This window comes from Eleginops maclovinus, chromosome 5 (assembly GCF_036324505.1).
Source record: "Eleginops maclovinus isolate JMC-PN-2008 ecotype Puerto Natales chromosome 5, JC_Emac_rtc_rv5, whole genome shotgun sequence".
NCBI lineage: Eukaryota > Metazoa > Chordata > Actinopteri > Perciformes > Eleginopidae > Eleginops > Eleginops maclovinus.
In genome coordinates this window covers 9,804,419-9,831,009 of record NC_086353.1, presented here as the reverse complement: position 1 = coordinate 9,831,009, position 26,591 = coordinate 9,804,419, and the positions used below count along the sequence as shown (strand labels likewise).

The 26,591-nt window shown below is 40.3% G+C and overlaps 4 protein-coding genes and 1 non-coding gene across 6 annotated transcripts in view; 2 read left to right on the top strand and 3 right to left on the bottom strand.

Moving 5' to 3' along the window:
- Positions 1–3,500, bottom strand: part of LOC134864652 (E3 ubiquitin-protein ligase SMURF2-like) — a 50,173-nt gene extending 46,673 nt beyond the window's left edge. For both annotated transcript variants that reach the window (XM_063883811.1, XM_063883813.1), the window contains exons 1-2: positions 3,480–3,500; positions 3,130–3,198 (exon numbers count right to left, since the gene is read on the bottom strand). In XM_063883811.1, coding sequence (XP_063739881.1) covers positions 3,130–3,198; positions 3,480–3,486 — 76 coding nt within the window. In that variant the 5' untranslated portion in view covers positions 3,487–3,500. The remainder of the gene's footprint in view (positions 1–3,129; positions 3,199–3,479) is intronic.
- A 1,096-nt stretch (positions 3,501–4,596) lies between these two features.
- On the bottom strand, positions 4,597–9,916 carry LOC134865267 (importin subunit alpha-1-like). The gene is made up of 11 exons (XM_063884754.1): positions 9,885–9,916; positions 9,439–9,550; positions 9,190–9,330; positions 8,536–8,624; positions 7,890–8,158; positions 7,311–7,405; positions 6,761–7,024; positions 6,197–6,430; positions 5,844–6,026; positions 5,181–5,330; positions 4,597–4,849 (listed from the first exon to the last, which is right to left on the bottom strand). Exons 2-11 carry the CDS (start codon positions 9,502–9,504, stop codon positions 4,760–4,762), a joined length of 1,581 nt encoding a protein of 526 aa, XP_063740824.1. The 5' UTR covers positions 9,505–9,550; positions 9,885–9,916; the 3' UTR covers positions 4,597–4,759.
- Positions 9,917–10,271: 355 nt separating this feature from the next.
- On the top strand, positions 10,272–10,344 carry trnar-ccg (transfer RNA arginine (anticodon CCG)). The gene has a single exon. It is a non-coding gene; the product is annotated as a tRNA-Arg (tRNA).
- Positions 10,345–12,147: 1,803 nt separating this feature from the next.
- On the top strand, positions 12,148–17,589 carry LOC134865079 (UPF0450 protein C17orf58 homolog). Its single transcript, XM_063884481.1, has 5 exons — positions 12,148–12,262; positions 13,028–13,690; positions 14,804–14,890; positions 15,536–15,727; positions 16,021–17,589. Exons 1-5 carry the CDS (start codon positions 12,187–12,189, stop codon positions 16,206–16,208), a joined length of 1,206 nt encoding a protein of 401 aa, XP_063740551.1. The 5' UTR covers positions 12,148–12,186; the 3' UTR covers positions 16,209–17,589.
- Positions 17,590–18,866: 1,277 nt separating this feature from the next.
- Positions 18,867–26,591, bottom strand: part of LOC134865078 (nucleosome-remodeling factor subunit BPTF-like) — a 43,241-nt gene continuing 35,516 nt past the window's right edge. The window contains 4 exon segments of the mRNA XM_063884480.1: positions 18,867–21,404; positions 23,286–23,472; positions 25,270–25,354; positions 26,061–26,253. Of these exon segments, the coding sequence (XP_063740550.1) occupies positions 21,368–21,404; positions 23,286–23,472; positions 25,270–25,354; positions 26,061–26,253 (502 nt within the window). The 3' untranslated portion in view covers positions 18,867–21,367.

Below are 26,591 nucleotides of genomic sequence, written 5' to 3'. Positions count from 1 at the left end.
TCGCCTTTAAATGCACAAACAAGCTTTAGCACTAGTTCCCAAAATGTTAGAATAAATGAGGTTCAAAAACACAGACAAATCCTGACGGTAAATTAAAAATGTTCGTGTGGGTTTCCTTGCTTGCCTGTGTCTGACACACACACACACACTTCCTGGCTTGCTGAAAGCAAACTGGCTGCTGAAGGGAGAAGCGGATCCCATGGACAGACTCTCTTCCTCACAGCATAGGGAGGCCAAGAGGACATATTTGAGAGGGGGTGAGAGATGGATTCATCCCCTTGTACATCTCATGTCGTTCCCCCTTTGAGAATATCCAGGATCCAGTGAAGGAAAGCGAGGGAAAACACCCTGTTCCTGTTCAATTTTAGTAAATCATCGACAACTCTCAGGAGACAGAGGAGAAACACCAATATAACAGACCTCCTTATCCAAGATTGCTGGCTTTTACAAGATTGGCTGCAGTCTCTGCGAGGACATGTCAACACACCGCCTACCAGCAGAGTACATTTTTTATTTATTTAACGAAGCGTCAAAAAGCCGCTGTCCTAGATCAATGTACCAAACATGAGGTGACGCTCCAAAAACGCCTTTGAGAGACGATGCAAGGTGCCATTTGAATGCAGTCTTAGTCATCGCAGCACGATAGAAAGACTGAACTGGGGATGAAATTTGTTCCTGCAGTGTGAAAGCCTACCCTACGCAAAATCCAAGCCACTACCCTGAAGAGAGGGGACTCTAGTGAGGGAGGCAAACTACAAAAGCACACTTCAAATTCAGCTGTCATATATCGAGGAACATTTTGCAGAAAAGTTTTAAGAACACAGTCAGCCCGGAATAATGCTTGGTGCTGGGCTTCAGGTGGCATCAGATTTAACACAATTTAACACATTTTTGTTAAATATATATATAACACTTGCATCCTACAAAAAATGCTAATGAAGTGCTGTGGGCACCGGAGGCTGAAATTGCTAATTACAAACAAACAAACAAGTGACTTGCCAGTTACCAGTTGGAAACAGATGAAACTGTGAAAAGCTGAGACATGACGAATACAGACACAGTTGGAGGTTAAGCAGACAGCAATTGACTAAAGAGGTTTTTGAAATTCATTGCTACGTTACAACATTCTAAGGCTTTGTTTATTACAGAGCTATTGTTTTATTGTGATTGGGTTGGATAACACTTAAAGAAAATGTATGGAGGCCAGCAGGAAGGAAGGCTGGGAAATGACAATTAGTCTAGACTGCCTATTCCAAATGGTTCCTTACCAAGGCACCAACCGGTATGTCAAGTACATCTTTCCTATTGCATATATTTCCAGCAATCTGCATCACCAATTTCCAGTCAAATAAACTGCTCAGTGAACACGATCTTCAAACAATGACAACAGTTCCGAAGCTCAATAGAAGTGACACACGACTTCAATTCTTTAGATGCAAGCTTTTAGGTAATCCCATTCTAATTCTCAGCAAGAAAAAAAACACTGAAACTATGAATGAGCCCACAGAGCAGACGACGTAAAAATGGACTTGAGCTGGTATGCAAAGTTAGGTCTAAATGCATACAGACTCAGACATATAAATCAAGCGCGACCACAACTAAACATACGTATAGTGTAAATGAATGCTCAAGTCTAAATGTATATTTAGCATCACTGATCATCAGTGTGAGCAGCAGTTCTGGTCCCTCTCAGACATATGAACACCAATTTCTGCCTCTATACACACATAGGCAGACACACACACAGGCAGGCACACACACTTTCCCTTATCCTTTCGCTCTAGTAAAGGACAGACAGAGGATGTGTCTATAATCGGGAAAGACTCACATTTCCTCTCTGAGGTTTCACATTCCTGGGATTCCGTCTGAAGACCACTGCAGCCCATTTAAAACCATTCTCCATATGGAGGAGGAAAAAAGAGACCCAGGGCAGGCCGGCAGGAAAGGTTTTTAAGCTTTGGGAGTTCATTTATCTTTACAGTATTACTCTCTAAACTTTCTAGGTAAAGGAACCAGTGTTGTTTAATGTAGAATATTATGCAGAATTCATCATACTCCTGATGTTAAACCTACCAAAGAAAACTAAAACAAATCATACAAAGACAGAACACCTGTCGTTATGCTATGAGGTGGGAATTAAAAGTTAATATCACTGTGGAGAGTCAAAAAATAAGGATAGTGTATCAGCTCCAATTACAGGCAATACAAACAATTTAAATAAGACATTATGTTATTACCTTCTTACGTTAAGCAGTTGCCTCGTCTGAACACGATCAGATTTAACATTTGATGTGGCTGCCACATAAAGATGGTGGGGGTGAAGGGCTGAAAATCTGTCTCTGCATAAATCCATCCAACCAAGTAAAACACAAAATGCTTCAAACGCCATCTCCCTCCTTTAGGACCACGTCTCTTCAGATCTCCAGCGTATGCCATGCCATATCTATTTTATGTTTTTCCACAATCCATTTTTATGGAGCATATTGAAAGTAATCATCTAAATGAATCAAGGCCATTAGGAATGATGGCACCAGTGTGCGATATGATGTCGGCTTTTTTAGGTAGCAGTTGTGATTCCACGTCCACTAAAACCCAAAGCCTCACACAGTAAAATCAATACCTTCTGAAGTGTTCGTGTAACATGAGCACACAGAAAACAATACTAAAGGATGATTAACGTAAGATATTGCTATTTTTCAATACAGATATGAATAACTCAATTACTCCAGGATACTTTATGAATAAATAATCATTAACACCAATTCAGCTCGAGTATTTAATCTAAGCAAACCTATGAAAGAATGTAATTAGTAATGATGCCAAGTAACGTTAGCCAGCTATGTTAATGAAACATAAACAGCGATGTTGTCACAGCTAATGTTTGCTAACGAGCTAGGCTCATTGGCTGTATTTCGATGCTGCCAGGTAAAATAACGTGAGTATATGTGAAATAAAATTGAAGATGAAATAAAGATTAGATAAAAAAATATTGGAATATTTTAAAAATCACACACAAACGCGCCAGTGTCCAGCGGCACCATGAGCAGATGTTAGCCTAGTAAGCTAGCAGGCTAACATGCTAAGGTCTCCAAGCGGCGTCGGCACAGGAGGGGGTTTAAATGTGCTTACCTGTCAACCGCAGCTTTACTGGGCCATTTCTCCTAACTCCTTGGCTAGACATTCCCCTTTGTGTTCCAGCTTGATGAAAAAAGCACAAAAAGCGTCTAGTTCATGTGTCAGCGTATGAGTTTCAAAAAGGTATCTCCCAAAACAATCCCTCTGCTAGCACGGGGTAGCTCGTATTATCAGCATAGCAAATCTCTGTATGCAGCATAATGTATCATAATAACATCTCTGGAATTACAATATCATATGAGCCCCTTTAACGTAAAAAATGCAACTCAGTAATATCGTCCCAAAATGCCGTTGAAGCCCAGAGCAACGGGTGCTCATAAAAGAAAATCAAGAGGACGATGTACCCTCCATCCAGACAGGCGTCCACTCTGTGCCCGTGCTGCTTTAACTGAAGCTGGTCGTGATGGTGGTCATGACTGCACACTGAGAGCACATCCGGTACATTTCAAAATAAAAGCTCCATCAGATGTTTTTACTACTAGCAACAACAAAGGAGATGTTAATCATTTCCAGTATTAATATAATATATGAAATGTCAATTGGATATATACACTTGCCCCTTTTTTTTCCAAAATAGATTGTCCACTTGTTACTTTCATTAAAATTAGCCAATGCTCATTGAGGCATCTTCAGTAAAAGTGTATTTTCCATACACCTACTATTGAAACATCACATGATTTAAGTAAATGAAACCTCAATGCAGTGGTCCAAATCTTATCAAAATAGAATGTAAAATCATATTTACACATCTTAAATTTAACTTGATCTGGATAGTTTGATATGTTATGTAGTCAGACTGTTCCTGCAACAACAATATTTTAGGAGATCATTTATTTTACCCTGACTATAGCAAGACGGATTATCCAGACTGGATTACTATTAAATACGAGTTAAGGGGGGTAATTTCCATAAGTGGACATCTGATTTTTTTTGGGGGGGGGGGGCTCGTTTATCCATTTTAACAGAACTGACAGCTACAGTAAGTATTTTATACATATGTTGATTTTTTCCCCCCTTCATAAAAATAAAAATCATAAGGCCATTTAACAAGATATCACATTCGACCAATTGGCACTACCAATGATGCAATTTTTCCTGCCGATTCTTTGAATTCAGATCTACAGCAGAGTAAATAGCACAAGTGTGTCCAAGTCTAATTCTGCTCTTTCCTTACATTTCATATATGATACAAGTCATCGTGGCCATATATTGAGATATTGTGAAACAGTTGAATGACAGATTTCATTCATAAAATAAACTATAGAAATAGCAAGGCCCTTACAACATATAGTCTCAAAAGTATGGAGAATAACCACAGTGTCACCTAGTGGTGATATGGACACAGATCACTACTTTCTATTCCAGCATGCATAATAATTCCTTCTTAAAGCCTCACCTTCACATTATCCAACCAATAAATGTAGGGACGTTTCCCCCTATTTCATCGAGAAAGAAAAAACGTTTGCACGAGGAACATTTATTTACAGATTTTTTTCTCAAATCAGGGATATTTTTGTTTGTACTGTCACGTACAAGAATGAAATGTCTAAAAAAAAAAAAAATACAAAAATATCAACATGGTATGAATTTCTTTTTTTTATGTTACAAAGGGAAAGCTGCTCTATTAAAACTTGAAAGTGCTTTGGTCCTCAGGGATCTGGAAGGTATAGGAGTCTGCAGTAGCCTCAGGAACCACAGAATCATCCTCTTCATTCTGAAAGACAAGAGGGACCAAAGAATAGCAGCGTTAGAGGATTAACCAACCATAGTTTTGAGCATCATTTAATGTACAGTATTATTAAGTATTTTGTGGACTAGAACAATTTCTGTCCGCTAGGAAAGGGTGTGTTGGGAATGGAGTAACATTAAAAGACTCAACACATTTTGTATTAAAAAAAAAAAAAAGGCATTTAGTGATTTCACCAGGAAAGTATGACACCCAATAAAATATAAGAACAAGTAACAAACCATCAATCATTCGTATGCAAGTTTCTGTTCACATAAGCCATGATTTGAGTCGATTGTCAGTTCTTAGAAACACTCACCTCTTCAGAGAAGTATTTGTCTATGATGTTGAGAGATGACTTGTACACAGCTTCATTGTCATGGGTCTGCAGTGTCTCAATCTTGTCCAAACCACCCAATTCCTCAATCATTAGGCACAGTTTTTCAACCTCGCCAGCTTTGTATGCCATCTGTGCAGAAAGGGAAACGGTAAAGGGTAAGCCTAAAAATTGCCTGCTAAAAGATAAACCTGTAGCCAATCATGTGACTATCAAGAATCCAGCTGCTACATTCTGACTTTAAAGTAACTGGGATTAAGTTCTGCAAATCTTCATGTTTCCTAATCCCAAAAAACCACAGTGTTAAACCTTCATTTCCAGTATTATACCATCAGATCTTAATCCCTTATGCATTGCTGGCTCCCTTAAAGTTTGCATTTTAAGCTTAAACTCATTTTAAAATTGTGATTCCTACTGTGTGCTTTGATGTAATTCTGTGTCTGCAGAACTGTTTTGCTACACAATGATACTCTAACCTTTCCCACCAAAAATTGGTGGTACTGAATAATGGGAGAAATTACCTATAATTGAATCCAGTAGTAATTGTGCACGATACACTGAGATTAATTGCAGTATTTTGATAACATCAAAAACAAACTTGCTGTACTCCAATGTAAAAATTGCAACATGGTCTTGAAAATATACCTGTAAAATATTTTGGATTGCATCCAGGATGACCAAGAGAATTTTGCTGTCTTTAGCGGTCAGCAGGTTGAGCAGAGGCTCCAGGACCTTGCATTGGACCAGGTAGGCCGCCTGCTCCATCGTCCCACCACTGGTATAGTTGGTGACTGCCCACACTGCCTCCTTCTGAGTCTTGTAATCTCCCTAAACAGACATGACGCATGATATTGTAGGCCAGAGAAAAGTATAGAGATAAATTACAGATCGTAAAGATAAACTTAATAAGCATTCATTAATAAATGTGATAAACATAAATGTGTTCCTCGTTTGGTCTATTGTAACAGCAATATATATTTTATGTGTGCTGCTCTGACCTGTTGGAGGATCTCCACCAGCATGGGCATCAGGCCTGCATTGATAACCTCCTGGATCTGGGTTTCCTTGCCTGCAGTGATATTGGACAAGGTCCAGGCAGCCTCTTTCTGGATATTGGGCTTGTTGTGGCGCAGCAGGCCTGGGAACATGGCCAGTGCACCTGCATTCAGCACACACTGAGTCTGCTCGTCTGTCCCAGTCACTATGTTGCCAAGGGACCGCAGGGCTGGAGTCTGGGAGGTAAAAAAGAGCAAATCAATTGGATTTAGTATTTACAATAGAGAAACATTCTATAGTAGGGCTGAGGGGATGATAATGTGACTCATACCCAGACACCCTTTGAAAATTAAATAACTCTGTTAAGCATATGATTTAATAATAAACCTAGTAAATTAAGAATTGTGCTCCATTCATATTTTTGCCAATGAAAAAACATCCTTACAAAAGACATAACAGAAGCAAGCTACACCTGATCAAAAAACGAGATCTTATTGTACAATGCACTAAATTCCGTTACAAACACCATTTACTTTTGACATGAACAAACTTAACACTACACGTACCACAACGGAGAGCTCTCCACAGGCGAGCAACTGTACCAGGCGGGGCACCAGGCTGGCCTGCACCACCACCTCTATCCTCTCATTGGAGCCGTCAGTAAGGTAGGACACAGCCCAGCAGGTATCGGCGAGGATCTCCCTGTCGTCGTGGTGAAGGAGGCGCACCAGGCCTGGAAGCAGCTGCTGCACCGCTGCCAAAGGCGGGGCTGGGTTCTTGTTGCGACACAGGTTGGACAGCGTCCAGGTGACATTGCGCAAGTAGCCAGACTGGTGTGATGGATTTAGAGCCATGTGTTATTTCTCAACATCAGTGTCAAAACATGATAGTAGATGTAATAGATACTGACAACAGTTTTAGAAACATCTTCATTGTTAGTTTTTCAACATTTCCAAAACATTAGGGTCATCGACAACACTATCAAATCCCTAAATGACATTTCTTACGGTCACATTGCAGGCTGATGAGCCTTGTTGACACCAAATGTGCCTCAGTTGAACTTAAAGTTAGGTCTGGTCTGTAAGTATAGGCAATCCAATAATATTTGCAACTTACAGGAAACACAGACAAGTCAGGAATTGCCAGCAAGGCAAGGAGGGGATTGAGACCACCATGTTTGATCACTAGGTCTCTGTAGTTGGATCCATCACCTGGAAAATACATTCACAATTATGGGCCATCAGAACAGAAAACTAAATAATATCAGCTTAAATAAAAGGAGTTACTAAATGAGGTATTGGAATAAGAATTATAATGTTGTTGAGCATTCTAGAGCTAATATTACTATTTTAAAAAAGTAGGAATGTGTAATTAAATTACTAAATACAAGGACAGAGCTGATTTACCCCATGACATGTACATCCCACATGAAACGTCACTGGACAATTAACTTCAACACACTTTTTAGGAAACAGCCTATTACATTCATTTCTACCCCCTTCAATATCTTAGCTTCTAGAGACCAACAACATCTCAGTGCAAAACAAAAGAAAGTATCACCACACAGAAAAACGGCCACAGATCTCCACATCACCGCTATCTAGGCAAGCTGAACAATGTAACAGTGCAGGACAGTGAAATGGAAGGACAGAACTGAAAGACAAAGAGATGTTGAGTGTGGTAAGCAAACCGTACCTGCAATGTTACCCAGGGCCCAAATGGCCTGCTCGCTGATGTGAGGGTGGGGGGATGCCACCAGGTTGATGAAAGCAGGAATGGCCCCTCCATCCACTACAGCAGTGGTCTGGTCTGAGGTACCGGAGGCGATGTTGGTCAGGGCCCAGGCTGCCTCAAATTGGATGGGGGGGCAATCAGACAATGCCAGAAAACTAACAAACCTCGGGATGAGGCCGGCAGTAATGATGTTGTCAATAGGTGGATGCTTTTCTCTTGAGAGGAGCCTCCTGTACATCGACACATAATACAGTAATGGGATTCATAAATGGGAAGGTAACTTTAATGAAAGAGAAACTCTATTGTAGCATTATAAAAACATGTTCAAGTAACAACTAGCTTGATGGGTTATTTCAGTTTAACAAGATTGAGAAAACATTGATTTCCAATGTAGTTATTATTAATCAACTTTATCTATATAACACATTTCAGTAAATAAAAGGGCAGCTTAATGTGCTTTATGAGAATGATTTGTAGGCCCCTCTGCTAAACAGAAAGTAAATATTCAAAATATTCAAATTAGAACCAAATATAAACTGCACTGGTGTTCAAAATAAGACATGGTAACATGATGGAAGTTTGTCGGAAACATCGACAATGATTTTACCTGGCTGCCTGCGTGGCCTGCAGCTGATGATCTAGATTTTGGCTGTTGATACCATCCACTATCTCCTCCACAGTCCAGTGCTGAGGAGGCTGTGAACACAGAAACAGAAGCAGGTTACTTATCTGCCAAGTGAACCTGGGACAGAATTTTGAAAGAAATGTTTTTACGTTTTTTTTATTCTAGTGGGATGTGTTCAAAAACAAAGATTTCTAGCGGGTACAAATCTTAATTGAGAGTGTTCTGCCTTTAGAACTAGTTGCCTCCAGCAAATGTGTTAATATACTAGTCCATCTTGCAATTTCGATGACATTTTAGGAGTCATTCAACCCTAATAGACGAGGGAAGTATTTTAAAATGAAGTGGAAAAACATTCACATTTGCAAATAGACACTTTCTCATTGACCTTCAGCCACTTCCTATACAACAGAGCAAGCTTTTATGGTTCAACTTAATCAGGCGGTTTTCTAGGTTGAGCGTAAGTTGTTGTCATTGTAACTTGTTGTAACCTATAGCCAACCAAATAAATAACGTTTCATACATGGAAAACGGTTGTATTTATATCAAGTGCGTCATGTTTTCGATGCTCCTTCAAATAGTAGTTTTATATTGTTCGAAAGGAGGAGTAGTAGAGCTGACCAAAAGTAGCTGCTGTACCTGTGCGTTGGGATCCGTCTCATGGAGAGGAGAGGTGGGCTCGTCCAGCAGGGTCTGGACGTTTCTCCTCTTCAGGATCTGATCATCCTTCTTCGCTTTGCGCAGCTCCACGTTGACTTCTGCTCTCCTGCGCCTAAGCTCCTGAAGAAGCCGATATAACGATACAAATATAATAAATATGATTGAATGTCATTTACCATTAGCTACGTCAACTATGTTACAATGCTGGCTGTTTCTTGAAGAACTTACATTCACATCTTTCCCTTTGTTTTTGAATTGGGTGAGCCGATCTCCGTTGTCGTTGCCAGCTGACATTCCTGACCGTTAAACAAGATCGTCGATTGCAACGTTTAGGCACTCCCTGTTGAAAAAAATATAATTGACGTTAGGAACAAAAAGGTCGTTACAACGGCTGTTTTCCAAACCTCCAACTCGATCACTTCGTCTTAGCTAGCTTGTAGGAGGTATATGAGCTAATGCTAGCACCCGCTCTAATAGAAGCCAAGCCGGTTATCTAACACCATGTGGCCCGTAGCAGCCTGTCCGCTAATCCAACATCCAAAACCCCGCTATAATTTCTGAAACCACGGTAGTAGACTAAATTACAATCACAATAGAAACATTTAAATTCTGAATGGAACAACACATTTGTTTAAAATGTACATTTAGCCACAAAGCATGTGCGTCTTGCTTACCTTACAGAGATGGTGTAGTTTCTTTTTCTTTTTTTTCTTTTTTTTTTACAAAAGACCTGACGTCATTTATATACCTCCCTGGTTTTTCCGAGTTCTGATTGGTCAGTCGGACAACATGCCCCGCCTCATCACCCACGCAAAAAAAAAAAACGCTTCAAACAACAAAGCCGTTGTCAAAGGCAACCGCTGTTAGTATCGCGATACAATTTTATAGTGGTTTTCATTGTGCGTCATTGCGGCCACATATGAAATATATATCGTGGGTAAAATGTTCCTTCAATAATAATGTCATGTTCGTATCGTTGATGCTTCACTGTACTTCAGTAATAGCTTTGGTCTTGATAGGTCGTTTTCAAAAATGTTGTTTTCCACATCTAGCCACGTAATGACCCAGTGGCCTAATGGATAAGGCATCAGCCTCCGGAGCTGGGGATTGTGGGTTCGAGTCCCATCTGGGTCGCATTTAATTCCTTTTCAGGGCTTCAGTATATCCAGAAGGAATTGCACAATGATTAGGATTAATTCATATAATAATGTCTTTGTATATATCGACATTATCAATTTGTCCAATACAATTTGTTCCATACCATCTCACATAAACAGTCTTTTAATGATTTTAGCCAGGTGATAATTCACACACCATTGATTAATGCGATTAACTTTCTAGATTATGATCTGAACCTTAAATAGCAATGACAATGACCCTTATCCTGCAAATATAATCAAGTTTATTGCCAGGTACGTTTACACATACAAGGAATTTGATTTGGTTTCTGGTGGTGGGAACATAAGTTGTAAAGTAGGTCAAACATATAAAGATAATAAAAATAAGTATTTTTAAGAAACTATTTACAATTAAAAAAGTATTTACATAAAATTCTAATTTAAATATACAATGAACCTTAAAAGCTTAAAAAAACAAAAACACAATGAAAATATGGCAATGTATTGCAAACTACAGTGAATTGTATTCTAAAGTGGAGGGCTATGCAGACATGTTTGCAAGTATGTGCAAAATGCAGTCAGAGCTGAGCATGAACACAGTCTTGAAAATACATCCACAAAAGTGCCATTTGAACTGAGCATACTTTGCTGAAATGCATGAAATCTAAGGGCATCAGACTAGAAAGCCTGAAGCACCCCTATATTCACAAACATTTCATGTTAGTCCACTTATTAGTACCAGAAACTAACGAGACAACTTTGCGTGAGGATGAAAGGCCTTAAACTCTGTATTTTGAAAGTATTAACCGGAAGTACAGGTAGGCCTTAATTGCTGCATTTAATCTAGTTTGACCCATTATAGGCATGCTGCAACCTCTCCTTCTGGCCATCAGAGGGCAGCGAGGTCTAATGATTAAATTCAATTAGTTAATCTAACCTCCACCATAGAAAGTTAGGCTATCAATACTGTAAAAACGTTTCCAGTGCCAGGAAACACTAGCTGAACTACCTCTTTTTTGTAAAGTCCCGTTTGCCTTGCATGTTGCAGACATAGACTGTACGTTGATATAAACTCTCCAATACTCACCTTGAGGGACTGCACCAAAAATAATAAACTCGTCATCCAGCTTCAGTAAAAAAGTAGGAATGGTTCTGCTTCTACTTAATTGTTATTCTTTCTATATTAGGCTACACCGTTGAACGCTGTTTTTCCAAGATACAGTTTTAGTCTAGTATACTTTAATGTTTTCAACAGTTTTCCAACTATAAATCATGACTTTTACAGAACAATAAACACTCGATTCACACTTATTTGAGTTTTATCAGATTGTTTTAGTTTGGTGTTCTATAATTAGAAAAAAGGTTCCGAAGATGGTAATGAATTGATGTGCTGCAGTCCCTCTGTGAGCACCAGAAGGCAGTGAAGACTCATTGATAGCAAATCAGGTCACCTCCACCACGTTGCATCAAGGTTTGGCTAATGTTAAAGAAGTTGCTATGACGGGTCGTGATAACCCTATTTCATACTAGCCACAAAAATGCCATCAATTAAGATGATTTAAAACCTCCTGGTAAGAAGTAAACCTAGTTATGTTTTATATAAAGTAATCTACTTGGTAAACAACTTAAGTAAGTCGCATTTCCCCTCTTATGTGTAAACAACCATTTGCACCTTTTTACAACCATTTATGAATGAAAGAAGTGTCATGTCGAAATGTTTACTTCTGTGCTAGGGACGTCCCACCTCCATTTCCCTTTGCACCCCATCCCATCTCATTCCTGAGCAGCCGTATAAAAGTCCCAGGACTCCCCCCTCTCTGCTGCAGAGCTGAACGTGTGTCCACACTGAACATACACAATGACAGGCAGGATTATTCTGTTTCTCTTGTTCCTGGAGTTTCCTCTTTACAAGACAGAGGAGCATGATGTCAATGGTGAGTGAACTTTTGATTAGTTTTTGTATTATTTTAACATTTTTACTTATTCAGGGGAACATGAATTTCATCTCCCTACACTATCAGTTGTTGCCTTAGATGTTGCTTTATTTTTAGAATGATATCTAATAGTCTTAAACATTTCACAGCAGCATGTTTATTGTTTACTGTTAAAAACTGTGGTTTGAGATCTAACACATACAATGTTGATTACTTCAGTTGTCAACAAAAAAAACGTACAAATAGCAGCAATAATCCCTGGCAATTGTGTCTGCAAATATGCCATGAGGAAGTATTACTCATATTCTCAAAACATCTTATGTGTATATGCAATGCTAAGTGGAAATAGTTGACATTATTTCACAACTGTGATTGATTGTGGACTTTTTGCAATTGGTTCATTGAAAAAAAGAGAACGTTCAAATCCGAGCTGTAGATTTTTATCAATTTATGAAGACATTTGCCATCAACCAACCATTTTCCAACCTCAATGAGTGTTATTCTGTAGAGTAAAATGTTAAGTTCTTACAATGACAGCAACTACATAACATGATAAAGTACTAAAATAAATATGTGTTTGTATTAACCAAGCTTAGGAAAGACCCTAAACCATTCAATATTCAAAAATTGAATGAAGTGTTTTGCAAATGAAATTAATCCATATTGTTGTAGGTTACTGTAGGAGCACAGTGGCTTTTATATCACATTATCATAACGCAACTTGATAGACATTTCTAAGTGAACGTTTTGTTTGTGCCGACCCAGAGCTGTACACCCTGATAGAAAAGGGTCAGACCAGCTTTGTGGATCAATCTCCGATCAACCAGACCCGGATGTTGGTCAAAGAGCCTTCCCTGCCCATCAATGAGCTTCTCGAGAAGAGCAGCAAAACCAGCGAGTCCAAGTTCAACCTCCATCCTCTTCCCTCTGCTGTCTGGCCAAAGCACACTGACCTCGCTCCCATCCCTCGCCACCACGGCCCCCACAACAAGAGCAAAAAAGGCCCAAAGAGCGACCGTCTGGTGGAGCACAACAGTGAGAAAACCAGAGGAGAAGTTGCAGGTCTGCTTCCCAAAACCTTGCTGACAGGAGCTACAGCTGCTGCCATCAACCCCACTGTGCAGAAACCCACCCAGGACTCCCAGTCCAACCTCAGCCCTCCTCAGCAGAGCGAAACAGAGGGAAACCCCAACACCAGGCCCAGGGGTCCACCTCACACACCACCCCAGGTTCAACCGCACCAACCGGCGCCTTCTCCGCGCAGAGATCCCCCCAATAGACGGCTGGACCAAGAGGAGAACCGGCCAGGGAAGTCCAGCCTCTACCAGTCCGGTGTCGGTGCAGCATCCCGGAACAACAGCCGCCCGCCTGTCGTCTTTAACCGGCGCTCCTCCAGCCTGCTTTACCAGTTCGACATCCTGAGGCGAGGTAAGGGAGGATTCAAGGGCTGACCTCTTTAAATCATTTAATTGCTCATTGGTGTCTTGTCTTAGATACCTTTAGTCAAGCTTTGTAATGCTTTATTCATGCTTCAGCTGACTTATTTACAAAAACCTTAGCGCCGATCTCTGGTGAACACAAGATTTAAAATGGTGCTTTTGCATGATTCATTGTGGAGGAACTAAGTTTAACACATGTGACGATTGAATAAACGACTCAATTAATCTACAAAATCATTTGAGTGTTAGTTGACTAAGAACTTCTTTAGTCAACCCCATAAGATTTGTTATGTCCTGGCCTTGAGGTAGACCTGTGCAGCCTATTAATACAGAGTAGTTGTAATATTTATTTTAATCCAAATTAGTTTTTCGCTTGAGCTGTATTATTTTTAAGCTCCCCTTTTAGCATGACTTATTTCTAAAGATTGAAATTATTCAAGAGTTTATCTTTGATGCTCGATATAATAGTATCTAAAATCAGAAATAACGACAGATGACTCTTACCTAGAACAGTATTTTAGTATTAGTCACTGAATTAAAACAGGTCCATTTTGAATTTTTTCTAATGCAAAATGTATTTCCAGTATAATTAATAGAGAGTTACAAAAAGGACCAAAAAAAGCATATGAAGTACCCAAAAAAGAAATTATAAATATATACATTGGATCTCACAGTATATAGTGATATCGTATACACTAACACGTAGAGTTCATAGAGTTCACTCAGAGTGAGATAATGACTGTGATGATTTTTACCCTTCCACCGCCCCACCACTAATTACAACCACCTCCTTCACATCTGGCTGTCAGTGTTTCCCTTTGTGTGCAGCGAGGTTGTAATGAAAACTGATGCAAAGCAAGTGAGAAGGTCCCTGATGTTGTAATTAAAATGGAAAATGCCACACGGATGTAATCCCATCACACACACCGCCTCCTGCAGTCCCATGCGCAGGAATGCGACGCCTGGGTTTTGTAATGACAACCTTGTCCTTTTCTAATGACACTGGAATGAGAGTCTGGCTCCTACAGGCATGGCAGCAGACAGTCACTCTTTATTTTCCTCATCCCTCCATCCTATCATCTGCTTGTCTTCCTCTCCACAGAGTCTGACTTCACACATGATGCCTTCTGCATGAGTGAGTGCAGGAAGGAGAAGGACGAGAGAGAGTATTACTGCTACAGTGAGTTTGGTATGTATCCAGCAAGACACAAAGATTGGTCATATATAACATATAAAGTTGGTCATATATTTGGTTTATATTTCATAATTTGCCTTTCATCCAGTTGATGCCTTTTTAGTCTTTCAGAGTTAGGGAAGGTATAAAGTATTTTAGTAAAAAGGATCAAGTCTAAGTGAAGTCACGAGTCATTGATTGTTTCAAAAGTCAGCGTCTTTTAAAATGTTGTCAAGTCGAAATCTCATCAAATTTGAAACTCGTATCGAGTGAGTCCAAGTCATGTGACTTGAGTCCACACCTCTGCTATCTATTGCTTAAACATGCAAGTTTGATATTGTATATAGCTGTGGCAGCTAAACGTGATTTGAGACTATAAGAAACTGTTTAAAGGAACAGTTTAACATTTTGGGATGGGGATTGGGAAGATTTATATCACCCTAATGCATGAACAATACAAATTAAACTACTGCCAGGATATTAGCTTAGGTTAACACACAGACTGGAAACGGGGAAGCATATAGCTCCTGATAAATAAAACTAAAATCTGACTACCATTATGTTTAAAGCTTGTTACTCAACCAACACGTTACATCTTGTTTACTTCATATGAATGTTACTGTTACAATAAGCTTTTTATTTTTCATGTTCCTTTAACAGCTGTGAATGGGATAGTTCATGACATCGATGTCTTGCGTAAAGGAGTACGCCTCGTTACACTGATGGTGAGCAGTGACGGCTTCTACAAAACGAATCGTCTTTATGTGACACCAGACAGCTTCTTCTTCAAAGTCCGCCTTCTGGTCCTGGACACTTACAAGTGCAGCAAGCCCTGCCCTGACATCAAGCTAGGTGAGGATCGACTGAGCAATACAAGTGAAGGTGTACCTATTAATGGTTGTTATTCATTTGAGTGGTTTATCAAAGAATATAAAATGTCTTTTTAATGATACTCAAGACAGAATGTATATTATGGGATGTGTACAAGCGTCAAGACAAATACATGTATATGTTAAGAACAAAGTCCATCAAAATATTCTCAAGTGGGATGCGAAAATTCAGTTTTCCTGAGAACAGACAAAGACATTTTTAGTGCCTCTCTTTCTACCAGTAATTTCAACATTGTTCCCCTGATTGTTCCCAAGGTACCAGATACATCATAATGGGTCAGATCTACCACCGGAGGCGCCATCTTCCCAGTGACCTCCTGAACTTACTGGGCGGTAAACTGAAGCCAGGAGACGGCCTCCTGCGAAGCAACAACTACATCAAGAGATTCAACAAACGGAGGCACCAGAAAGCCCTGGAAGCCACCCGCTCCAGGTGTAGGTGAACCAACGATAGGACTATCACCCCCTGCTGCAGGGGAAGAGACAATGCAGCTTACCTGAACTGATCATAACCAACCCCTCAGTATTGTGCAAGACAGAAGAAGACATTTTGTGGAAGGCTTGGATTTATCTTCATAGGGAATTGTTCATCTTTTTAATGCTCTGTTACTTTCCTGAAGTACTGACACTTTGATAGAAACAACTCCACTCATACTCCTCATTCTTTCATGGCTGGTTCATGAAGTCCCTGACTACAAAACACTTTAAAATTGGTGGACATTTAAAGGGAAATTTGGCTCATTAGTGGAACATTAAGCTGAATCAGTTTATCAAAAAAAATCATTATATTCCATCTTTGTGTATTAGCAGTATCATTGGGGTGTTTCTGTTTTACACGTGTTTAACGAGTCAATATTTGTGCTAGGAGATACATAGATCCAGCCTCTTTATTCTCTTTATAGCACATACATCTAACAATTAAAAACCAAGAAAGCTTATACATGATCCTGAAGAGAAAAATATTTTGCATAGAAAACAGAATGCCTTTCCAAAATAATTGCAGTTGCTTATAACATTTTAGGATATGTGTGAACCTTAAATCAAATCTTACAAAAACAACATTTGAATCATGTTGGATTATTGGAAATGTGGTATTGCACCGAATAGTATTGTTTTATATCATTCAATCCCTTGCATGTTGTCACTGTGGTTGTTATTGTTAAGCAGGAAATGCACTATTATTATTCTTAGGACCAAAGGGAGGGGATGAAGGGCCTGAAAAAGCAGCGACAAACCCCAGAGGAGGAGGAGGAGGAGGAGGAGGGAGGCTAAAGGGAGAGAGAACAGGACCTTTGCTTGTCATGAGAGCGGCTTATTTTTCTTACTTTAATTATGTGTCCACAATGAAATATCTGCCTGAGTAGCCTGGGACATCAAACAGGGCCTTGCTGAATGAGGAGGGGTGTTTGGTTGTAGGGACTAAGCCATAAATCTAATCGCAGGAATCTGATCCTCTCCGCACCTGGACACATGACTTGGAAAAGTGCCTCCGTCACAGCTCCTCTTTGGGTTGGTTTTTGTTTTCTTGCTTACACACAAACACAATCTCCTCTGGGAGGGCCAAACCTCAATAAGGGGGTATTTAAAGAATTTGGGAAGAATCAGATAAAGAGAGAGACGAGGGGGGAAGGTAGAGGAGAAAAAGATGGTTATGTAAAATGACAAAGTGAAAGGATGTTGACTTTCTGAAGGGATAGCTTCTTATTTAGTCAGAAAACCCTGGCTTGATTGTAGTACGTCATGAAAGGGAAAACTTGCACTGAAAGCTTATATGGCTTTATTATACATAAACCCAATAAAAATGTGTGTTTGTTTTGTAATCAATGACCCTGTGAGGATTTTATTTGTCTTTAAATCAACCCACTCTATCACATACTTCGCCCACTGACCGAAACATTGATCCTCATTCCCAGTGATTGCATGGGAAGTAGCCCCTCAAAAGTAAGACACTCTAATTGGAGTTTAACAACCATGGTCTCTGTCTGGCCTCAGGGAAGAGAGACGTACTTGGGAACTTGGACATTGAGGCAGGCAGGGCTAAGCCTCTTTTCTCCCCCTCTGTACGTCTGTCAGCTCGGCCTGGCGTTCCCAGGCTCGAGGAAGCCTCTATCTGGGATCAGCGCTGGAGGGAACAGATGCAGGCGGGCAGGAAACAGGAGCCTGCTCCACATCTTGGCTACTATCGCAGCGGGAGGACATTCCTCATCGCAGAGGATGTAAAGGAGGAGAAGGAGGGAGAAAAGAGAGAGGGAGGTGGGAATATCTCTAAGTGGCTTCCTGTGTGATAGCCCCCAAGCCACAAGGGGGGAGTGATGGAAAGAGGCGAGGCTGGTGGATTGAAACCACTTGGGGCTTGTGGCCATCTGCAGTGCTCGCAGCGTCCATGCAAGCCTCTGGATTCATTTAGCGGTTTGAGTGGGGAGTTAAGAGTGGGAGAAGGGGGTGACGGGTGTTGGAGCAGAGTGAAAGGTCAACCTGGGAGGGGACTTTTAAGTGTCCTGACGGTAATTTGATCACAGGAAGAGTTTGTATGAGTGCGTTGGAGGTCATGACCTTGTCCTTCAGCATTCACAAGTATCAAAGCATCACAGCTCTAGATGAGTGACAAGACTTAAAAAGGGATTGAGATTGCCGTGTAAGGATCAACTCACTGAGGGCCGCCGGGGGAAAAAGTGCCCTAACTCAACCCCGTTTCTCCCATTTTCTGTGCATGTTGAATGTAATACATAGTCATTTGTTTGTCTTTACGTGAAGTACATATATTTAACAAAGCCTTTCAACTATATTTGAACTCAGGAGTTTGCCTTTTATATGCTTCCTTTTGGGCAAATAAAATTATAGTATTTTGGGGTACTTTTGTTCATTTGTTATATTAAAAGAGACTTGTAGAGTTGAGAAGAAACAACAGCCCAAAGACGACGGCTTGACTTTATTTCCAAGTTATGTTTTGATGTCTGTTAAGTCCATAATAATAAAGCAAGACATTTGTAAAAGCTTGATAATAATACACACTTGAATAGAAAGGTATGACAAGGTCAGACTGCTCTCAAGTGTAAATGTGATGAGAAGAGACATTAAAAGAAAACACAAGTCTTTTGAAAGCCGGTGTCAAAAACATTACTTTATTATCTAGGATGAAATGTCCTATCAAGTACAAAAGAGAATCTCTCGGAGTTGCCACAATCAGTTAAAAACATAGAGTACTTTTATCTGCAGTTACATTTTCTCAACATTACTAAAAAAAAACTGAGAACTTTTCATTGATATGAATAAATAATACAAGAAATGCAATGTCCATATAGAAGTTATGTTGAACTGGTTGGTTTTTTTACAAAAAGAAGAAAAACTCTTTACAAGAGTTAACTGTGTCACTTTACCCCGTTCAAAACCTTTATGCTCACAATATGCAGCAATTTTGGGGAATCTCACCGAAAATGTAGAATTCACTTCAATTACAGAGAAAAAATTGACAGGTAAAATATACAGGCGGGCTTAGTTGCTGGTTCAAAGAGTGAAAAATAAAAGTTTCTACTGCTCTAAAAATCTGTCTTCTCTACATATTTGAACAGCCATAATATACAATAGAGATTACAAACTGTGGATGAAACACATCTTCATAAGATTACAAAGAGACGGACATTTGTGTAAAAAGACATAAACAGAAAAGAAGACAGAAGCAACATTATCTCTCAACTCAAACCGATTGAAACAGAAATGTACTTAATTTTGTACGGTTTTCAACAACTTAAATACAAGTGTGTCTTGTGACTGCTCCCCTCCTACAAAACTGATAATCACAGATTACAAAAATGTTCCCAAATATGATAAAAATGCAGCTATAAAATGTTCATACAAACCCCACGGTACAAAGACTCCCCAGTCCCCACTCAAAGTTTACTCCCAGACATGCTGCCGCAGACCGCAACATAACTGAGTTGATGCTGAGTGGAAAAGTCCATTATCCAATTACTTAACCATGCTTTGAGGGCGAGTTGAGAGACATATGTGAGCCAACCTGTCAACTTCAATGAAATATGTTGGAAGAAGTGGCCGATAGATAAGGGGAGAGAGACTAACAGACTCAGCCATTGACAAACATAGCATTTGGATGAGATGGTGTGTGTATGGCGGCAGGGACAGCACACATGGGTTAGTTAAGTCTTGTACATGTTTGACCTTCCCTGAAGGCCCAGCATACTCCTCATCATTTCATTGACTTCCTTCATGAGGGTCAAGTTTAATGAAGCACAGAGCTAGTTAACATTCTTCACTTACATTAAAGAAGAACACAAAATGGTAAAAGGTCAGAAGAGGGGCAGGATGTGGTGGGACGAGATGGCCTGTTCTTTTACCCTCTGAATATTAACATGGCAGCCCTCAGACGAAGCGAATACACCTTCATTAACTCCATGAAGTGCTGTCTATTGCCACCTATATGTGGTGATGCTTATCCAAAAGTAAATGTCACCTTAACAACTTTTTCATATATCTAACTCCAGTTGCAAACGGGGTTCCATGCAGAGCTTCACAACGGAGGGTAGTCAATATAACTGGTTGTAGGCAGGAAACGAGGAAGGAAACAGTGCACCTGAGATTTGCTGCACAACGACCATTGGAAAACTGACTGCATTAGAGGGCCATCGTAGTCAAATGAAAAATGTATTACGGAACTCGGGGAGGAGATTAAAGTCTCAAATTAATGAAACAACACTCACTTATTTTACCAAGTTACTACATTGCTTCACTGTGGAAGGTTGGACCTTATTACACCTCAGAGCCCTCAGTAAAGCGGAAATGCCAAATACGCATATTGGTGAGGAGGTGCAGCAGTAATTGAACGTCTGTCCATTTTTCCAAACACCAAAACACCATCATAGAAAACCCTTGTAAAAACTGATTTGGTTATTGTTTCTCCAGTGGGGTACCAAGTGTAACAACCAATAAAATGGGCTGAGAGGCATTAATCATGAGAAGAATGAACTCCGAGGTACTGTACATGGGTGTGAAGCATTAACTGGGATATCATTTTGACCTTATGGACATTTCCACTTGAGGCAGGGACTATGCTTTAATGGGATTTCACACAATGAAACACAATGCTTGCGTCATTGAAATTGTGACGGGAAAAATAAAAGTTGTATCTCTAGGAGGAAAGACCCACACTGACACTTTGCTATATAGGATACATACAATTAGTGATCAGCTACAGAAGTAGAGTCTGCTGCTGCTGATATGCCCCTGAACATCCGACCAGCCCACACATTTTCTGTGTTCCCCATCTGGAGTTTGGGATGCACTGGTAGGAATGGCTGGTTGGGATGAAGCGGACGGCCAGACACCGTCCCCCTCTTCTGAAGGTAGGTCTTCTCTGCCATTATGTCCCAATGGATGAAAAGGGGCTTCTCTCTCCTCTTAGCACTGCAGTGGAGGTGTCGAAGGTTTGGGCGCCATGACATCAGTGCGAGCTGATTTTCAGCGGGGAGCGTGCTCTCCTTCAGAGAGGGCTCAGGTTCAGATGCAGCCCGACTTGGACCAACGGGCTTAATCATTCAGAGGAAACCACAAGGCTTGTCTTTTTTGACACTTGGATTGTAGTAGAGAGCTAAGAGGCAGCTGATTGTAGTTTGTTGTTATGAGACCTACAGAGACAGGCAAAGAGAGGAGGAAGAACACTGTTGGAAAACTTCTTGGTGTTTCCTTTTTTTTTTATTAAAAGCTTTACAATATGACAAAAATATGCACTAGGGGAAATACAAAAAAACTAAAACAAACAAAACATGAATTGGATGCCAGTGGGTCAGACACTTTGACATGGACCAAGCAGCCATGTTGGTGAAATGTTATCGAAGTGTTGTGATGTCGGCCCAACAGAGTATGAACAAGGACTGTTTGTTTTAACCGGAGACTGTAAAGCTCGCCATATTTTGGGAAACAACAGGGAAGCTAAACCTAATTTTCCCTCAATCTATCTTTACAGATCCTACCATTATTTCCTTTAGAACATAAGAATAGTCCTTCACAAAAAGATATAATATGCACATAAAATAACATTATAAACGGGTACAGCCAATAAATGAAACTAATAATGGTTGCATGTTTTTTTTAATTCTTGGCTAAGAAATGAGGTAAAAGTGTTCTGCTGCAGCGTATTATGACCAATACTATAAACAGTCCTGTCAAATTAAAAGATAAGTTATCTGTGTGTGGAACTGATTTCACAATCAAAATCAATAGCTTTGTGTTTTTTCAAAACTGAATCTCAAGAAAGAGACAAACTTCATATTTTGTCTTATATCCTACTCAAACATAGACAAAATACCGCTCATCTGTTGCAAGAAGTGTAAGAAAATACATTTTCCCTTGAATACTTTATGTTACCAACATGGCTGCCATTATTAGACAGTAGACACTTTTTTTTCTCCTTTTCTTCTAAAAATTAAAAAAAGGATCACATCGAAGTGTGGTTCGATAAATCCGTTTCTTACAAAGATTTGAACGCTGTTTTAAACAAATAAAAACAGCAATGTCCAGGATAACAAATTATTGTTTTGTTTGTTTTAAGAGTGACCCCAGCACCCAGGAGTTTGACATCACAATCTGCAAGAGAAAAGAGAGAGGGAGAGAGAGAGAGAGGGAATGGATGGTGTAAATACAGGCGGGTGAAGCACAGCACATCACCAGTTTAGGCACACAGATGGATGCAAACCACGATCGACCTTTTCTGAGTGTTAACCATTTTACAGAACAGCAAGACATATTAATGACACGTTTTGTTTATAAATGTAAATACATCTGAAGCTAAAAACTTGTAGTGTGCATCCACCTACAGCAATCACATCACACGGCGAGGGCAGTGGAGAAACTTCACATTGTACGATGAAAGCTGAAGCAGATATGTTTTTATGGGTGGAAAATCAGCTGACTGCAGGCTGAATGAAAACAACGCTAACATGAAACTGTGAAGGATCAAGGGTGTGAGTGAAAGCTCATACAGTACGATAATAAAGTAGGGAGGGACAGGCATGCATCACGTGCAGAGCTCTAAGCAAGTCAGGCAGGCATTTTGAATAATACAGAAGTGTAGTATATATCTCCTTATTGAAATGTTACTGTTTTTCTGGATATTTAAACGTGGCACCATTTAATGACAATTTCTTGCTATAAGAGAAGTATGTAAGCATTCAGTCATGAATGAACCAAAACGGGGGAAAAAAACATGATTTTGATGTTAGGAGGAAGCACAACATGGTGTCCGAGGAAATCAAAGGAGTCAATAAACTAGCAGCTGACACTTTTTATCGCTCTCATTCGAGAAAGTGTGTATATCCACCCAACCTCCATGGAGGTCAGAGGTCGGAGTTAGCGGTGCATCAAGCACAGCTGGAGCTGTTAATGAGTCTCCACTTTATTCTCTGACCCCGGGGGCTTACACTGCCTCCCCTTTTTCATTAAAGTCAAATTCCGGCATTTTTGTGTTTCTTTATCAGTGCTGATGATCATCATAATTATCCCCATCTTACCTGCTGGCTTTGAACCCTTTGAGTTTCTGGACAAAGAAGGTCTCCAGAACCTCCGCACACTGGTAGAAGGGCGAGTCGCTGGGGTTGTAGTAGCGGCAGTTGTCGAAGATTTTGGTCATGTCCGCTACAAACTCCGTCAGCTTCACGTATTTGCGCTTCTGTATCTTCTCCTCCATGGTTGAAAGGTCTAAGAAAATGGAATTTAAAAATGTTTTTGGTTGAAGATTGTACGTGTGGAATGTGATAGAAATCAATAAAAAAAACCCTACTCATTTTAATTGTAAACTCTTGCCAGAAACACCACAAAACGCGGAAGCAACAGATTAATATCTGGCTTTTGTAATTGACTTTTTTCCACAAATCAGCATGCCTGCTTCAAAGTAATTGCAGCTTATGTGGCATGTGTTTGACAAACGTTCAAAAATGTTTCGTAGGAGCAGTTTATAATTTTATATGTGACAGCAAAAATCCCAAACATCTTCACCATTTCAACCTCTATCTTTTCAGCCGTCCAGATCAGTTACCGAGACCCGACTGAATCATCATTACTGAGGAGCTTGTCATAATCGGAGTGTCAAATAAAAGCATCCAAGTCGGGGTCTTGCATAAAATAGGAGACCTTAGTGTCACTAACCAGGTTAAATCAAACTGTAAACAAACAAATAAGATAGAGAGGATGCAAACAGCCCGGGCCTCATATAATCCGCTGTTCCTGCCCGTGGTTTGCTCTGCACGGCGTCCTTGGGGCTGCTTTTTTAAACAAACATATCACACTCTTAACCTCCTTAACCCCCACCCAGCTGGCCAGAGGCTTACAACCCTCATGGTCAATATCAAAGACCCCCTTCTTCTCTGTCATCGGATTTGATCTCAAACTCTCCAAAAACTACCAACGGTTGCAGCTACACCAGCCAACTGCTGCTTGTTTTTTTTTTAAACCAACAAGGTCTTTTTCTTGCGGTGGAAGGGAGAGGGGGGACTAAAGTTTCCAGGCCCGGGCCAACAGGAGCTAAGTGTGGGGCTGCTCCCTTTCCACGGGGAGCCCGGCAGATCTGGAATAGCTCATTAACGGTTTGTTTGTGTGGAAGTTCAAAAAGGCCCTGCTGACGCAAGTCCACATTTACATGGCCAGTTTGATCTGAGTTGGAGGGCTTCCTCCCTGCCGGACTCCTGGCGGCTGTATTTCAGCGTTTGAGATACAGGGACTGGATGTTGGATCCAGTGACCTACAGCAATTATGAAATGAAAAATACTGAGGCAATTTAATCTTCCAAATAGGGATTTCCCCGAGTCATTATCTCAATATGTTCCTACATTACAGAGCCACAAAGTGCAACATTACAAAATGTCAACCTTCCAACTGTTGGAACAAATCTACAAAAGAAGCTTAACTTTGTAGAGCTCAGCATTCAGAACATATTAGGCAACTTCTTCCCTTTGATACTTCTATTAAACTGTGTCTGAAATAGATGCCAACGGTTAAAGCAGCACTGCTTCCTAACCCTACCTTCGGGAGTTATTTTATTTTTGTAGTGCCACTTAACAGTTTGATGGCTTACAACTGTGTTTTTAAGAGTTTCCCCATAAACACCAAAACGACAAACAACCTAGTTTTTAGCAAAAGCAAGAACTTCCAACTTAATTTGAATGAACTCTTATCAGCCTCAAAATAACAATGACATGCCTTGGGAATATATAGGTTAAAATCTGCAACAGTTGTATGGCACTTCAGTAGTTTTGCATTTCATTTTTAGTTTTCCCTCAGTGGGTCAGTGATAATACAGGAGAATGCAGTGTGAGGAATGTGGTCATTATGTAAACAAATACATGCGTTCAACGCCATAAAGACTACAGTAAAGGCTCCAGAGTATCTGGTCTTCACAGGAAACGTCAAGTAATTCAGCAGCCTGGAAACATTCATTACAACCGTGTTGTCTCTATTCCCTTTGGTGTTTGTGTGCTTTTACACATTCCCTCCACTCACCCATTGGTTCCTTGATAACCCTGTAGTAGTCCGGGGCGTCGTTTGTGTCCACTGGCTCCAGGAACGGCCATGCCATTTTGTGTGCCTGCGGAGAAGGGAAGGGTCGTGAGACAGAGATAAACAGAAAGACAAGACACTTGAGAAAGCTGAAACCAATGAAGAAATAACAAACAGCACCATGAAAATGACACTGGAAGCAGGTGGGTCAACACAGATGTTCCCTCTTACTGTTTGACTATCTTTCTCCCTCTCTAACACATACACACATTGCCACAGAGAGTAGAAGAGGGATGAGAAGGAAGAGAAAAGAAATGAAAGCTAGAAAAAAATGCTGAGGCCAGGCAGCTGTCCAAGTAGTGCTCCGGAGAGCCGAACCCATCAGATAAGACGCACACAGAGGACTTTTGTTTGCTGCTCTTACACTGTAGTAGGGCGATGAGGAGCTGTGTTAGTATTCTCTCTATTTCTTGTAATAAAACTACCATGCTACATCTTTAGCTACCTGTACAGTGATATAGTAGAGAGTAAACCTCCTCTGAATTCAGTTTAACCTCGTTTCTGTTTGAAGAATAGAGGTACCGTATCTCTGAGGCTAATTTTTACCAGTGCTTAATACAGTAAATAAAAATACCAGAAACCTCATTTGTATTCTTAATCAAGAGTATTAAACCTGCCTGAGAAGGTAATGTATCCAGCTTGGGTGTAGTACCTACGTTTTTACCCCCGCTACATCCCTGAGTACAGTACATTGTAAGCATGTGTGTTTGTGCAGTTACAATATATCCGTTTACCTGTAATGAACGCAGAATTCTCCGCAGGCCCTCAAAGTCCTTGTCAGTGAGCGGCGTGAAGACCGTCATGGCGTCCTCTGTGGACTGACACTGCGGACACACGTACTGGTCGATGTGGTTGGCCTCGCTCTGCAGGATGCCCACGCAGCGACCGTGGTACCAGTTCTGACACCGGTCACACCCAATATAGAATCTGGGAAGAAAAGAAGTACTTTTACTTTTGATGTTTGCAATGTACTTCTAGTGTGATTTATAGAATAAACATTAGCACAGTGAAGATGATGGGCAGACACCTGAAATGTAATTTTCACAAGCAACAAAAATAATGGTTTTGATCAACCACTAATTTGCTCTTTTATGTAATTTACATTAAAAAAGCTTTCAGTTTCTGTCAAAAGAGAAGCTTTTCTTGTGCTCTGGAAAAATATACATTACATTGTTATGCCTCAACCCAATTTGGCATTTAAAGCAAACATTACAACCTGTCCCACCAGAAGCAGGGTGTGCTACCTCTGCACAAACACAAAGCCC